Here is a 17,911-nt window from a genome sequence, read left to right on the forward strand (position 1 = left end):
ACGTTACGGCTAATGTCTGAGGTAATTGTACGATTATAGGAAGGCCCACAAGACCTGGTCCACAGAAGGTTTCCTAGCAGTATTTGATTCCCTGATCCACTTTATTCCTTTTTCTGACGTTTTTTTACTTTTAAAAGCTAAGCAAAGGTGGAAATGCCATGCCCTTCTTTCGTACATGCAAGGGACCCAGCTCCAAAGTATTATATGCGTTCTTTAAGCTGGATCCACTTGTATGCAACTCTGCTGATTGGTTTACAACTCCTGACTCGAATTAAACCGGACTTCACTGGTCAATCTTTAAATTTCTATTCTTGATATAATTTAAGTTTAAAATTAAATTATATAAAAATTATATTAACATGACTCAATCAACTTAAAAATATAAAAGCAACCTGAATAGTCAATAAAACACATGATTTAACTTTTAATAAAAAAATTAAAGATAATTTTTTTTATATTGAGACGGCGACATATTAGATCAACCCTGATTTCACGACTTAACCCATCAAATATGCAATTCGAGTGATGAACTATACTGAGTTTAAAAACTTTGTTTTTTAAGAATATTTTTTCACTTAATTATACAATAATAAAACTAGACACTCATAAAACCAAGTACAAACTAAAAACTAGAATATTTGTTTTAAGACTGTGATAATCTTATAAAAAGTAAATTGAAATATTTTATAAAATAAATTTAAAAAAAAATAAATGTTGAATGATGAAATTAAAAAAAAAATAATGAAAATAAAAGGAAAAATAAGAGAGAGATTATCAAGAAAAATAGGGTGAAATGTAAATAAAAGAGGAGGGAATTTTTGGTCCTTTGAGCCTTGGCCCAAACGGTGTGGCATGGTTGGTGGTCAAGAACAGCGTGTAATGGTGACCGCAACGTGGAGGGCTGATCACTTGCGTCATGAGATGATAACAAGGAGGGTGGTAGGTGATGATCATGTGCGGGGTGATTGGTGGCTCATCCGTCAAGGCAATGCCCGCAAGAAGTGGCACCGCCATGCAACTCTGTTTGGGCCTTGCCCAACCAGAACTCTCCTTGTATATATTTAAAGAAGCATGCACCGCCGGTAGCTATACAGTTTCAGCTCATTTATCTTGCTCCAATGCACGTCGTCCATGAGAGAAGGCCGTGGCTACAGAAGTGGGTCTGGTGCCCATTGTGTCATTAATTAATGATACGACTCCCGTGCTTCGCTTTTTCAAAGTGATTCTAATCGATACGGCAATGAATTAGTGATTTTAATATTTCTCAAAACAAACACTAATAATTTTTGTAAGAACAATTCAACCGTATCAATCAAATATAGCGATAAAATTGCGGGAAGGGGGGATCGTAACAGGCCTCATCACATGCACATTTGGTATGAACAGAAGAATTTCGTATCGGGATCGATCATTGATTATGATATATGCATGCATATTCCATGATCTTCTAGAATCTACAGCCGTCCCGTCAAATATTTTGTTACGTTACCAGGCAAAGCAATATATATATATATATTTCGATATTGATATGCATTTAATCTGCAGTGGTCCCTGGTTCCGCAAGTGATTATCAGACAAAAATCACGGGCTAAATTACAATCAGAAACTAAATTTGCTGCACATTGAGGGATCCCATTTCAAAAACTGACCCTAAGAGAAGTCCCTAACCATAAAGCTAGCAAAAATGGCCTGACAGCTTAAAATATTTATAAGATTCTTTCAAAATAGAAACCCTGCTTGAAAAGGGCGATATTACTTGTCCATTTTCCTTTTTATGATGCATGCCATTAATTCACGTTGACTTAGTTCGGAACTAGGGTTCTTTCGATGAGGTTAAGCTCTTACTCAACGTGCGAATAGCTTTGAGTGCTAAAAGGGTTGGGAATTCAAGTAGCAAAAATCCAATCCGTGATGATCCCTTTCTGTTTGGCCAAAAGAGAGAAGATTATAGCTGGAGGACATGAGTGTATATCTATGTGTGATGACATCTACTACCAAGCCTTTGCCAGCAGAATAAGGTTGGAGGATAATACCCCAATATAAGCAAGGGCTTCCCATGAAAAAAGGGGAGCAAAACTGAGAAGACCGCTCATGTTACATGGTTGGTATTATTTTAGACAAACTCTGGCTGACAAATTCAGCAGCAATCTGCCTGATTTGGACATTTGTTAACAACCTGCGAAAAAAAAAGTTAATCGCGTGATTTCCCTTTTTATTCAAACCTTATTTTTTATAGATATATGGAAACCAGGGAAGCTGCAGTTCAGGTGAGACATGGGTGAGCTGGATTTCTTACATAAAGTGTACTTAAGGGTGACATATGTAAGAGCCTCTAACAACTTGCCCGCCGTATTGAAGAACAAAACCCACAGAAAACAGATGCCACATGCTCGTCAAGCTCACAGATGTGCCGCCCCTTCTTGTTGAATACCGCTCGTCTCCGTGGACCCCATCTCAATATTCAATGTTCATGTTTTTTGGCCTGGACTATAAACTGTAAAAAAATGAAGATTTTTGTTTCAAATTTCCTCTGATCTAGCCTTGCCATTTGGACGATCAGCACTCCTCATGGACCTATGGATCTCTCCCACGTACCCTCTCTCACACATACCTAAACCTCTTTTGTCCTACTGGGTGTGGAAGTGTTCATCCCACAAAAAACAAGGAAGAGAGAGCTGGGCTGGGAAGGCTGCAGAGAACGGAAAGGAAAGTTTTCTACAGGAAGACTTTTGAACGCGCTTCCAAGGAGAGTCCATGTCATGGCGTGGTCCAGCTGCTTCCTAATCATAAATACGTTTAAGACACCTTCGAGATGGGCCAGGCGGAGAAACCAGACAAAACAACACTCCCATGTGCAACCCAGATACCAGATCGATTTTGTTCTTGTGCTCGAAAAGCAACCTCGTCAAATTATCATCAATTCTAGCTTAGCACGCTTTTTGCACTTACTCGGCATCCGACTATGATCTTCGAATCTACACTGCCAACCCATAAATTCGTAGATGATTTCGGAGGAAGGTAGTTGAAGACTAGCTCTAGCCTTTCAATCAAATCATAATAATAATACCAAGCCAAATATCGCAATACCTGGAACAGTTACAACTTACAAGAGCCATCAGGAAAGTTGGCACGTTCTTGAAAATGTTTCTAAGCACAGATTCAAGTTATTTTGAAATCTGAATTGTTAGTACATTCTCACTAATTTACATAACCACGAAGTGATTTGTCAAGTGTCCTGAGAAGTGAAATGGCTGCTAGTCTTAGCTGAGCGACTCCAGACCAGAAGAGCAAGATTTCCTTTCACTACCGTCAAAGTTGGCCATTGGTAGAAATTAACCACAAACAGATGTAACAAGCTGGCATGAATTATAGTAACAGCAAAAAAGAGTGATGAACCTTGAGCTGTAATTAGAATTCTTCTTTGATGTTTGAACCGACAATTTCTCTTACAAAAGAATTGAACCAAAAACGAAAGAATAAAAAAAACAAAACAAAGAGGCAGAAAAGGAGAAAATAAAAAAATAAAACGAACCTTACATGTAATGAGAAGCATAAACACTATCTACTGTATCTTTCTTGCCCAACCGCAGTCGTTATTCTGTCCATATAACACAATATTTGTACCTCATATTGGGTGCGCAATGTATTGGGGTTCTGAAGGGTTGGGGGCAATCAAGAAAAGAAGCACTCCCGGCCCAGTACAACTTCCCCGTGTAAATTTTATTTTCAGTGATAATCATACTTGTTGTCCACCCGAGTCGCCCATGTTTATATCGACAATGTATCTCACAAAATCTGTCATGCTTCCTTCACTGAACCTGCTCTCCTATCAAATCTAGACCGACAAGCAAGAATGATATCCCTTGAAATAGCAAGAAGTAGAAATGGATCCCCTGAGCAGACAGAAGGCTCCTTGCTGAAGCTGTTAAAAGAAGGAAAGCTAGAGCCAACTCTTTCATATATATTCTATTATGCTTCCTTTTCTTCTTAGCCTTTTGATCTTGTTGCATAATTTCTTCCTTCAATTCATCAAGATTTGGCTCCGAAGAACCCCTTTGATGCTTCGTTTCTTTCTGAACCAAGGAGACAAGATCACCCTCAGAAGATCGGCCAGACTTCTTAGTAACAACCCATTCATAGGCACTTCCTAGCTGGAAAAGCCCGGAGATCATAGCATTGAACTTGGTCACTGACATGGTGTTTTCGAACAGAAGATAGGGGACAATGAAAGGGAAGGATTTGGGGGCTGGGAGAATGTTGAGAAATGACATGGTAGCTGGAATGTAACACACAACCCATGCTGGGAGCTCAGCCTCTGGTATAAACATCGTCATGGGGAGAATTATGCAGAAGAGTGTGAAAGAATAAAATGGTAGGATCAGCTTTCTCAGCAGAAAGAAAAGAAAAATCATGTTGAATTTCTTCCATATGCTAATCTGCAAAAGACCAATACACGTTACATAGCAAAATCAGCAAAATAAAACCAGCTCAAAAATAGGGAAAAATTGTAATTACAGCAGAAGGTATTCGAAAAGGTATATACCTTGGATCGAATAATATCAGGTAAGCAGAGTCTAAATAGCTGCATGGGTCCAGAATGCCATCTGTGTTGCTGCTTTCTATATGCTTCATATGATTCAGGCAATTCACACTGACACTGAACATAAAAGGAACAAAACTATTAAACCTTATACAAACCATTAACTGCCACTACATTTAGTGAGATGCTCACTGAAATCAATGACAAAACACTCGGTGATATAAACTAAAAAGAAAATTGTAATACCTCAACATCATTGAGGAAAATGAACTTCCAGCCATGAAGATGGGCACGAACAGCGATGTCCATGTCCTCGACAGTAGTCCTCTCCAACCAACCACCGGACTCCTCCAAAGCTTTTATCCTCCACACCCCAGCAGTTCCATTGAATCCAAAAAAGTTAATGAAAGTTCCATTCACTTGCTGTTCTACTTCAAAATGAAACGCTAAATTAATGTTCTGCAACCTAGTCAACAAGTTCTCATCCTTGTTCACAAAAGACCATCTTGCCTGAACAAGCCCGATCTCCTCATTATCCTGTAATGCCACAATCAATTTCAGCACTTTGTCTTTAGATGATAGAAAGTTTAAATTAACTACCTATCCAAGTTTGCCACTGAGTTTCATATAAATTTAACTCCCTTACTTGAAATTAGATGAAAATAAATTAAAAAGAAGATAACAATAAGGAGTCGAAGTTAAGTACCTTAAAGTGAGGAACTGTTCTTTTGAGGAAGTCAGGGGTTGGCTGAAAGTCGGCATCGAAAATAGCAACATACTCATAGTCTTTGACATAGCTACAATTCATAGCAGACTTAAGATTGCCAGCTTTATACCCATCTCTAATTACACGATGCCTATACAAAATGCGGGCACCCTCTTGCTGCCATTTATGAACTTCCTCTTTGATCAACAATTGCGTAGTTGGATCATCAGAATCATCTAAAATTTGTATTAAAAACTTCGATTTTGGCCAGTCTAAATTACACACAGCAGCTATTGATTGTTGATAAACCTAGGGGGAAAAATCAAATTTAAATTTTAAAAAAAAAAAAAGCACCCAAATAACCGACTAAAAGTAAGAGCTAAAATTTTGAAATTTGAAGGTACCTCTTTCTCATTGCACATGGGAATCTGGACAAGAACCATAGGAAAGAAGCCATTTTCACCAGATTCAAGATCAGCAACAGCGTCTTGTTTGGGGATTGGTTTAATATTCTTAAACCGGATCCAGAAACAACCCAAACAAAGGACAAGCCTATCAATACTCTGGATAAGGAAGAGCACAATACACGCATTGGCTAGAAATTGCAATGGAGGAGCGAGATACTCCACACGAAATAAGACCCACCGTGAATACAAGGAATCAAAGATGTCTTTAAACCCAAACGGTGTCGCTAATAAGTACTGCAATTGGAGATGTGGAGCTCCAAAATGCCACCCTTTAAAATAAGCAGCAATTTCAAAGCCTAATAGCAAAACTGACATCCACAAAAAAATCTTGATGGAAGTATAGAATCTTGTTTTCACAGTCGGGTTCTCATTCTCCCGGTCGATGTCTGTGGTTTCGGTGTCGGTGCGGCCTGAGTGGATGCGGCGCTTGATGGCGGAGCCGAGAGAGACCATTGTGGTGGCAATGGAGGTCAAGCAACCGGCAGCTTTGTGGGCTTTTAAGAGAAGAACCCATGTGAGTTGTTTAGCGTTTTTGTTACGTGATTTGTCTCGGCCGAGTCGACTCGGTGAGTCGGTGATCAAGAAATCTTCCTCTGACGGACCTTCCAGCTCCACCATTGACCAGTTTGGGTTCTCCATTTTGACCACCACCGGTGTTCCTTTATGGCTGTCCTTTGCCCACCAGTCAAACGAGGGTGCCATTGTCGTTTAAAGCCTTTCTCTTTTGAGTTTCTGATCTATAAAACAAAAGGATTCGGACACGCAATGTAAAGGAACAGATGCGTTAGAAACCCGATCTTTTTCTTTGTTTTGAGGCTAAAAAAAGGCTAAAATTTTGATAACATGATGTTAGACAGAGAATGTGTGAAAAGAGAGACGCGTGGAGGAGAAAGGGTAAGTAACTAAAGCGAGAAATCTCTAAATTATGGTGATATGAGGAGACAATTTATACGATAACTATTTGTTAAGATGGAGAAAGGTAAAGATAAAAAAGAAAAGAAAAAAAGAGGGTCGTTTTCGAGATAGAGAGAGTGAGAGAGGAAAGAGACAATGAACTTGGGATATGAGTCCAGAAAAGCTCTCACTCAATTACAGCTTGCAGTGAGATTATATACAAGGAGGAGGAGAAAATATAGAGAGAGGGAGTGATGTACAGAGGAGGAATTTAGAAAAGAGAAGGTAAACAGCTCACCACGTCTTTTTTCTAGAGTTTTTCTTCTTTAAAAAGAATTAAATAATTAATTTTTAATTTTTGGTGAAATGGAAGTAGGTGAGGGCACACTGTAGACAGACACAGATGAATTGTAATGCAACATAAATAGACACGCAGCATCTGTCATGTCAATATAAGGAGATGGTTTTATTTATAAAAAAAAAAAAAAAAAAAAAACATTTTTCCACACCTCGATTCCTTTTCTTTTTTTTCTTAAAAGTATATTTAAAATCCTCTAAAATATTTTAATAAAATCTAAATTATTTTAGATAAAAAAAGAAAATGTAAAAATAAATTAAAAGTTAACTCATCTAATTTACTATATTTAAAATAAAAATTAGTAACATAAAAAATATAATAAATTAATTTTATCTTTTAAATAAATTTAATTTATTCATTAATTAAATACTATAATTAAATTAAATTGCAATAAATAATTGATTTTATCCGAGTGTTATGTCAAGATTTTATTTCTAATATTTCAACAACTGGAATCATGAGTTTTTTAGGAAATAATAAAAAAAAATAAAAAGTAATAGATTTATGAGATCAATTCATATTTTTTTTAATATCTATTTGAAAGTATAATTGCAGTTGTTTTTTAAAATATTTTTCATGTTAAAATATATAATTTTTTTAATTCAGTACATCAAAACAATTTAAAATATATAAAAATAAATAATTTTTAATTAAAAAAATATTTAAAACAAAAAACGCAAATACGACTACTTTTTCAAATACTTTCTAAGTAAACTCGAAACATACATGGATTAGCATTACTTTTATCAACACATATTACTTTCTTTTACTTCTTCTTTCCATTGCTTTTCTTGAAAAAATCCAAGACATAATTTGGAGAAAAAAAATAGTAATTTAACTTTTTTTCATTTCAACCATCGAAATATTACAGCGTGACAAGAGACAAAAGCTATCACAAGGCTGACGTGAAAGGAGGAGTACATATGTGTTCTTAACTTCGCCTTTAATTTAATGTACTTTGACCGAGTAAGGTCGAGAAGTTCAAAAGGAAGGGAATGTGTGACGAACTATCTAACAAGCAAGCGCGTGCGGATGAGGCAAGAGGTAATAAAGTGAGACATGGGTGTTCCTCCTACTTTCTTTTTTTTAATTATTGTTTTTTATTTGGATTTCCGTATTTAATTTATCATCTAATTCTGTTAGGTTTTATGTGATATAGTAATTATACTGGATTAAAACTTAAAAGAGAAGGTTGTTTCCTGGGGATTCGTGGCCGTCCCATTCGAGCACTGGAGGCGTTCTATCAAAGCCCAGTTGCCGGTGGCGTTCTTTTCTTTTCTTTTTTATTAGGATTTAAAGTATACATCATTCACGCGCCTCTCACTGCTGATCTTTGCACTTGCTCAATTTTATTGTGTGCCAGAGTTCATATTTGTAATTAATCCCAAAAATAATTTTCTCTGCAAACCCACCGTATCGGATTACTCACATGAAGGCTTTTGTAAATATAGTTCATGTAAAGAAATATTTCTAAAATACTTTATTCGTATATTAACTATTATATTACTTTAAAAATTATTTTTTTAACTATACTAGTTTAAAAAATATTTTTTCTACAACGCTAACATTGAAAAAAAACTCGAAAGAAGCATAAAGTTTTCAGTTGATTTTATTGAATAATATATTAAAATGATTGATTCATCAATTATGGGTCAAAGGAAGCGTTATTTTCGATTCGTGACAAGCTGTGAGTATTGAATGTAGGTAGACCAAGACACGCGCCATAGATGCAGCTGCGCATGTAAAGCGCATGGGTTTTAGGCGAGGACAATTAAGGTAACAATTAAATGTCTGAATTATCCTAATGCCACCGACAATTTCAGACAGAAACAGGGTCATTTGAATATGGATAATAGTGGAATATACTACGCGGGCAGATACGGTAACAGTAATGATGGGTTCCACGGTGTTACCATAGGAAACCTGCTAGTCAAGGGTCCCATTTAAGTGGTATTGCAACGTGGGCTGTTTTTTTTATTTTTAATATCAGTAATTATTAAAAAATATTAGTTTGATATTTTTTAAAATAAATATTTAAAATATATATATATATATATATAAAAACACAAGTTATCACCATCCCAGATATGCATAATAAAGACTTCACTTTTTTATAAATATAGAATTAAGACTTTCACTTTGAAAACCAATCCAGACGCTGCTTGCTCCCAGCTAGGCACTTGCATTTCCTCAATTGATATGCGGCTACGATCTGTTCTTCCAATGATGTAAGGGTAAGATACTGTCATCATTAATCCAATTCACGTGAGAACTCGTTTCAAATTCAAAAAATTCACGAAAAGAGACACACGCAAGAGTGGGCCATAAGGACACGGATAGTGGGGTAAATTTGCTAATTTGAGAGCCGTAGATCTTTCGAACAAGTTTGTTGAGGAAGGGGTTTCTTGTAAATATATATGCTAGACTGGATCAAGACACCGCACGAGGTGGAGAAGGTGATGGGAGATGATGACACGTGGAGTGGCGGTGGTGCATGGCCATTGGTCAGAGGCAGACACCATAATAATAGTATAATAATGGTCTTAATCTGAAACAGCCTGGCCACCACAGCCGGCAAGACCCTGTCGAGCCCTCAGGTTTACTAGCGCAATTTACGCTCTTCTCCTACGTCATCTCCTCGCCCGAATCACGTTTTCCTTTTATTTTCTTCTGTTTTGTTTTTATTTTTCTTTCGAAGAAAATTTGTCGCCCTCGTCCACTGACCTCGTACGTAGTTGACATGCGTTTACTTCTTAAAAACACAAAGAGGAAAAAAATAGTTATCGCTAGTAAATTGTAACTTAATCAGTTATTTTATTGTTCTGATAAAATAAAAATAAAAATAAAGAAGAGAAAGATAAAAAATGAAATTAAGATAAAATTATGTTTAGTAGCAACATAAATATTTATATATTTTGTTTTGTTTGTTTAATTTATTTTATTACTTTTTTTATTTTACCCATATTGTTATAAACTTACATGTTTAAAAAATAATAATTCAATATTTAATTTTTTTTACACTTTTTATATCAAGATTTGAAATTAATAATTTTATAATAATTTGAGTTATAAAATCAAAATTGATTTGACTGGTTGATTCAGGGCATGAATTTGTCTGAGTTTAAGAAGAAATAAAAAAAGGATTAACTCAAACTGACTCATTTAAAAGTCTAGGTCAACTCGGGATAAAACACGGGTCAAAAACTCATTGAGTTTTTAGAAGGAATAAAAAAGATTTTGGATTAGCTGAGTTGATCCTCTCGACTCATGACCTGAATATGTTAAAACTATAATAATAATCATTTATATCCACATGTTAACTTGAGTCAACCTCCGATGACCCTTCCAACTTGTGACCTAGGCCTTGCCCCGGCTGACCCTAAGTTAAGTTTTAAAATCATGATAATAATAATTTTTATTTTTACGTTGACCTAGGTTAACTTGGGTCAACCCTTCTGATCAGTGAAGTAGGCCTTGTCCCGGGTTAACCCCCAAATCAAGTTTTAAAAGTATGATAATAACTTCTTTTATTTTATGTTGACCCGGGTTAACTCAGGCTGATCCTCCTAAATACATGACCTGCTCTTTTCTTGGGTCGACCATCAAGTCGGCTTTTAAAACTATGATAATAATTATTTTTGCTCTTATATTGACTTTGATCAATGGTCAGTCTTACTAGTGACTCGAGCCTTGTACTGAATCAACCTTCAAATTGAGTTTTAAAATTACAATAATAGCTATTTTTACTTTTATGTTAAACTAGGTCAACCTGACTTGTAACCTGGGCTTTGCCCCAAATCATCTCTCGAATTGGGTTTTAAAACTATGATAATAATTATTTTTATTTTTATTTTTACATATCTTCATTGGACAATTTTGGAATTGAAAGTTTTTTATAATGATATTTTAGGAATGAAAGATAATAAATATTATCTATAGAGACATGTCATTCATGTACCTCGTGTTTTAGACATGTAGGAATTCACTTAAAAAATATCTCAGAAATAGATTTATTTTTATTTATATGTCTCTATCTTTGTATGTCCCTTCAACCAAATATATTTTTGTCTTTATTGTCTTCGTTTTTTTTGTCCTGGGATAGTAACCAAATACCCCTTAAAAATTATATCACTTTTTTAATATAAAAAATACCATTAAAGGCGTGAGATATTTTTTTAATACTGTCATTAAACTCAACCAAGCGATTCAATCTTTAAACTTTTATACCCAGCTACTTCTCTAACTTGAGTTTTCAATTAAACTGCGTGGAAGTTGATTCAATGTGAATTGATTGACTTTACATGTTCAAAGACAACCTAGATATCTGGTAAAAACATGATTTAACTTTTAAAAAAACATCAAGATGATAATTTTAATAAACAAATATTGAGAAGACATCAAATTGGATTGACCTCGATCACCCTACAACCTCGTTCATAAAATCCATTGGGCTTGATAAAAACAAAAATATACATTGTTTTTATTTAATTATATGATAAAAAAAAAATGCTCTCAAAATCAAGCATCAACCTTAAAATAAATATTTATTTGAAATTATGATGTCTTTGTAGAAAACAAGCAAAATAAATCATAAAATGTGTTAACCTTCTATATATATATATATATATATATATATATATATATATATATATATATATATATATATATATATATGCCATCTGTTTAGGCATACTCTCAATCTTAAGGTTAATACAAGATTTTTTTTTATCCCATGTTATATGCTAGATCCTTACCAAAATTTTAACGAAATTTTCTTTATATTTTGAATATATTAAGTGTCAACATCAAATTAATCACATATCTATAATTATTGTTATATACTTATATATAATGGTCTAATCATCCTAGACCTTTCTATCATCCATGTATATGTGTGTGTTTACACACACACAAATATATATACATGACTTGCCACTAACAATATGTGAATCTTTGATGGGCTAATTATGCAAGTAATGTGAATTAGATCACCATTGGAATTACCAATGATTTATTTTTCTTGTAATATGTCGTACTTCCTAATAAAATTATTGACGGAATGATGCCAATAATTTTTGTTGTGTTTTTTTTCTATAAATATATTGGTGATTATATTGCCGATAAAATGACCTACATAATACAAATCACTGATGATATGTTTTATGATGACTAATTACTGCTTGTGATTTCATCGATAAATTTTTTATGACAAAATTAGTGTTCAAATATTGACAGAATGCAATATTCTAGTTGTGGTTGACTCGTTCTTGACCCTTCCTAAATATAAAGAAACTAACTTGGATTGACCTGGTTTGCCTTGGTTGTCCCGATAAATTAACTTGTTACCCGGTTAAAACTCAATTTAATATTTTTTTTAAAAAAATCAAAATAACATCATTTTAACATTTTATTTTTTTAATCCAAACCAATTTAAATTAATCAATCCAATCTGTTACTCCAACTTTACACCAAATAAAATCTAGGGCAGCGTTTTCAAAAAATTTAATTTGTTTTTTGATAAAAATTAATTTTTTATATGTTTTGAATTTTTTTAATATATTAATTTTAAAAATAATTTTTAAAAAATAAATAAAAATATTATTTTAATATAAAAAATATTTTAAAAAATAATCACTGTTATGTTTTCAAATATGCCTTGTATCAAGTTGAATGTCTATGTATCTTGGCGCTTCAAGCAACGTGGCTTGGTTAGTGGAATGGTCTAGCAATCGTACTGTGGAGATTCATGGATGACAGCACCCCCAAATGATTGCTTTCGATTATCAATTATAATGACGAAACAATACTATTATTTTTCACTAAAATACATGGGAGCTCCTTATTTGCCATTAAAAAAAAAAAAAAAAAACTAGTAATTATAATAAAGCAGGAAAAATGAAAAAAAGACATGTGGACCCCGTAACATGCATTTTATTTAACCACCGAAGGTTAGGTGTGAACGAAAAAAAAATCTCAGTGCTTGAACAACTGGACCGGTAAAATTTAAAAATAAAAATAAAAATTTAAGCAATATTTATTTGAATTTATAATAACTTTATAAAAAATAAACAAAATAAATCATTAAATGTATTAATCTTTTATATATATATATATATATATATATATATATAATATATATGCCATCTTTTTAGGCATACTCTCAATCTCAAGGTTAATAAAAGATTTTTTTATCCCATGTTATATGCTAAATCTTTACCAAAATTTTGACAGAATTTTTTTTATATTTTGAACATATTAAGTGTTAACATCAAATTAATCACACATCTATAATCATTGTTATATACTTATACAAAACCTTTCTATGATCCATGTATATGTGTGTGTCTATATATATATATATATTGGGAGAATTATCAACGGAATAATATTCACAAATAGTATTATCAACAATTAAGTTTTTCAGAAAATTCTAGAGAGTTAAAAAAATACAGGACTTTGACACTAATAATTATAGACGGAATCACCGACAGATTAAATCACTCATATTTTTTTAAAAAATTACATGACTTGCCACTGATAATATGTGAATCTTTGATAGGCTAATGATGCAAGTAATATGAATTAAATCACTATTGGAATTATCATTGATTTATTTTTCTTGTAATATATCATACTCCACAATAAAATTATTGACGGAATAATGCCAATAATTTTTTTGTGTGTTTTTTTCTTCTATAAATTTATCGGTGATTATATTGCCGATAAAATGACCTACATAATATAAATCACTGATGATATGTTTTATGATGACCAATTATTGTTTGTGATTTCATCGATAATTTTTTTATGACAAGATCAGTGTTCAAATATTGACGGAATGCAATATTCTAGTTGTGGTTTACTCGTTCTTGACCCTTTTTAAATGTAAAGAAACTAATTTGGATTGACCTGGTTGTCTCGATAAATCAACTCACTACCCGGTCAAAACTCAATTTAATATTTAAAAAAAAAAAAAAAAAATAACATCATTTTAAACTTTTTATTTGTTTAATCAAAGTCAATTTAAATTAATCAATCCAATCCGTTGCTCCAACTTTACACCAAGTAAAATCTAGGGCAATGTTTTCAAAATATTCAATTTTTTTTATTAAAAATTAATTCTTTTATATATTTTGAATTATTTTGATATGTTAATTTTAAAAATAAAAAAAATTATTTTAACATATTTTAACATAAAAAAATATTTTAAAAAATAATCCCATTAATATTTTCAAAGATGCCTTGTATCAAGTTGAATATCGATGTATCTTGGCGCTTCAAGCAACGTGGCTTGCTTAGTGGAATGGTCTAGCAATCGTACTGTGGAGATTCATGGATGACAGCTCCCCAAATGATTGCTTTCGATTATCAATTATAATAACGAAATACTACTATTATTTTTCACTAAAATACATGGGAGCTCCTTATTTACCATTAAAAAAAAAAAAAAACTAGTAATAGCAACTTAGCAGTTTCTTGTGCCGTCGTGTATAATAAAGTAGGAAAAATGAAAAAAAGACATGTGGACCCCGTAACATGTATTTTATTTAACCACCGAAGGCTGGGTGTGAACGAAAAAAAAATCTCAGTGCTTGAACAGCTGGACCGGTTAATTGAAATTTAAAAATTAAAATTAAAATTAAAATTTGAGCAATGGATTAACTCAACTTGACAATTTTGTTAGACACTAAGGATTGGACAGCAATGACAGATAAAAGAAGTGATGGTGTGATTTTATGTGCGTATGCGGTCACCACTGTGACTATTACCGACACCACAATTTCCGAATCTTGGATCGTCAATACATATGTGTAAGCTATGGATAGATCCCATCAGGCATCATTTTTTTCATTAAAATGATGGTTGTTTTTTTTATTTAATCAATATAATTTATGTTTGTATTTTTATTATTATTATTATTTTCTTGAATAAAAAAATTATTATAATAAATTAAATATCTTAATCTATACATGTCTCTTGATTTTTCAAGTTTTATTTTTAAATATCGTTAATGATTTTTTTTTATTTATTCACATACATAATTAATGATTTATTTAATATTATGTATACATAAATTTTTTGATTTAAATTTATTTTTTTAAAAATATGTTGAAAAAACCTATATATATATATAATGTTTTTATAAAAAATAAGAATATCTTACCCACCCCGCTGCTGCAGAGCATGCATAATTAGTTATTGAACTATGTGGTGTTGTTTCCTTCAATCATGAGAATGGAAAAGAAACAATTTATTGAATTAAATGAGATAGAAAAGTTCATGTACAATGATGCAGCGAGAAGACGTGTTCTTGTTTTCCAAAAGAATTCAACATCCCTTTGATTGTTCCTGGTTTTCTCCTTATGACCCAATGATACACAAAAAACGTGCAAACCCTAAGCCAGCGGTATGCATAATTAATGCCATGCATGTCCCCTCCCCTCCCCATTGCGTTGCTCAATTTCTCTTCCTTATGACTTTGGAGAATGTCCACAGACACTCCTCCTGGTGAAGGTATAGGCTATACTTTGTACTAAAAAAAATTCAACCCGTGTCCATATTTTGTTGTACGTACGTTCAATCGACGATTTTGCCACACTAAAAAGACTTATGCATTGAAATATAAATTATTTTAGCAAGGATTCATGAAAGCGTTGCTTGTTGTTGTTGGTGGTGGTGGTTTGGGACTGTTTCTCCAAGTTCACACAGCTCAAGAGTCGTATGGTCCAAATGTCACTGTTGAGCTCCCCCCTATGCACGCCCTGATTTGTTGTAGTTTAGGGTTGTTAAGACAAGCTCGCCAGCTTGATTGTCGCAGTTCAAAACGTAAGACATAAAACTAACATCACATTATGATATTTACAAGTAATTCATTTATTTGTTCTAATGTTTTATTTACAAATAACATCGTATGATAGAATATTCACATTTGGTTTTTAGTTCAATTTTACACTATGCATACGCCTCATGTTCGTGTGATAATAAAAGGAACCGAGACTAATGCAGCACAAATTTAAACAACATATTCATAATTTTTATAAAGTGATTGTGTATATATATATTACCAAATGACAGTTGACTTTTAAGACATAAGCTAATATCTGTCTCATTTATGCGTGATATGCGTTTGGGTTATGTTTGACTTTTTTCACTTTCCTTACTTGGTTTTTTTCATCATTTTTCATTAAAAAAAGATAAAATAAACTCGTAATGTATAACCTAATATTTGAAGGGTAGCAGAAAAAAGAAGAAGCAAAGTAGAACAAATAAGAGATGATCCAAAGGTTTTATAAATCAATAACGGAAGTAAATAGCATCCCTTTATTCTTTGGTAGCAAAAACTTTACAGAACTCCAAGTCATTTGATATAATTTATAAGAAATAGTTTTTGATTTCGAGTTAAGATTTAAAGTTAATTCCAAAGAATGAATTATGATAAAATGAGTTAAGTTAGGAATTTACCTAGTAAAAAAATGACTCGTTTTAATTAAATTGGATGAAAACAAATTTGATAACTAAAACTATAACCGTTGAAACTTCGAGTAACATTTTATCCTCTCCAATGTACATTGGGTTTGGAATGGTATAAAAAAAAAAGGGAGGAAAGAGAATATCATATTTGATTTGAAAAGATGGGGATAATTTTTTTTTTTTTTTAATCTATGCTCACGAGTGAATCTTTGGAATATACAGGACAAAAACATATAAACATAATAAAACTTTATTTAAAAACTATCCTCGTAAACTTTACAAAATTCCAAGTCATGTTCCCTCGCTTATTGATCTTAACCATTGATTTCACATGGATTATTTTTTACCATTAGATTTGTCCAAGAAAAAAGTAAAAAATATAAAAGAAAAAAAAAAACATGAAAAAGAGAAAGAAATAGAGAAAAGAGAGAAATTCTACGGTGATCTAATCCAGCTATTGATGATGGTCAATACCACCATCGACAAAAAGTCATTATCTTCCCGAATTTATTGGAACCAAAATTCCACCAAATTATTTTTGAAATTAAATAATATTTGAATTTGAAGTTCATTTTGAAACTTTCAAATTACATTTTTTCCCGTTGATTTGTTTATAATTATGGGTCTACAATTTATATAGTATTAGATATTATATTAGTGATTTTTTTAAAGTATTTTTAAATAGAAAATACATGGAAATAATAATTTTTTTTATCTTTTAAAATTTATTTTTGTATATCAATATATAAAAATAAAAAGTATTTGTTTAAAAAAAATCAATATTTTATAGCACACAATTTTTATAAGAAAACAAAGTAAAAAATGCTTAAAAGTGTTTTTGAGTAAAACAATATATATATATATATATATATATATATATATATATATATATATATAAAAAAAAACTGGAGATCATATGTCACTGTCGAGATTTGTCAGCATGATTGGTCGGAATTCAACTTCCACAATGTTGGAAGACGTGTCGTCTAAAAATAAATATGATGCATCGTCTGAGACTCTGAATTTCTTTTTCCAAACTTCTAGACCTGGATTTAAGCCCAAACATGATTGGGCTTCTTTGGGTTTAACTCCAAGGGCTAATTAAAACATAACATGCATGATATCAAGTACAAATGATGGGTTCCTTTATTTATTTACAAAAGTGAAAAACACGTGCGGGATTTTCTTTCACTCGAGGATCGATTGATTTGCTGGAGACGCTCTGCTCAGCTCGGTCCATGGGCAATTCGGTCATTTTCTGCCCCATAAAACTGCAAGCCACATGTCAAGAGTTGACAATCTGGACTGGTCAACCTGGTCCAAAGTGAACAATCTCGAACCTTTCTAAGAGTATCAAACCCAAAAGCCTTTATGTTCCCACCGTCAAAATTCTCGTTTTGAATTTGAATTAAGCCTGACTGACCGAGCCAAGTCCACGAGCAACTTGTTTGTTATTTTAGATGAATTGCCGAGCA

General features: G+C 32.5%; 1 protein-coding gene across 1 annotated transcript; it reads right to left on the minus strand.

Moving 5' to 3' along the window:
• Nucleotides 1-3,388: 3,388 nt before the first annotated feature.
• LOC118035722 (probable xyloglucan glycosyltransferase 12) lies at nt 3,389-6,849 on the minus strand. The gene is made up of 5 exons (XM_035041342.2): nt 5,651-6,849; nt 5,247-5,555; nt 4,787-5,077; nt 4,544-4,657; nt 3,389-4,436 (listed from the first exon to the last, which is right to left on the minus strand). The coding sequence occupies exons 1-5, from the start codon at nt 6,413-6,415 to the stop codon at nt 3,810-3,812; spliced, it is 2,106 nt and encodes a 701-aa protein (XP_034897233.1). The 5' UTR covers nt 6,416-6,849; the 3' UTR covers nt 3,389-3,809.
• Nucleotides 6,850-17,911: the final 11,062 nt, after the last annotated feature.

The sequence above is a fragment of the Populus alba genome, chromosome 2 (assembly GCF_005239225.2).
Source record: "Populus alba chromosome 2, ASM523922v2, whole genome shotgun sequence".
Lineage (NCBI taxonomy): Eukaryota > Viridiplantae > Streptophyta > Magnoliopsida > Malpighiales > Salicaceae > Populus > Populus alba.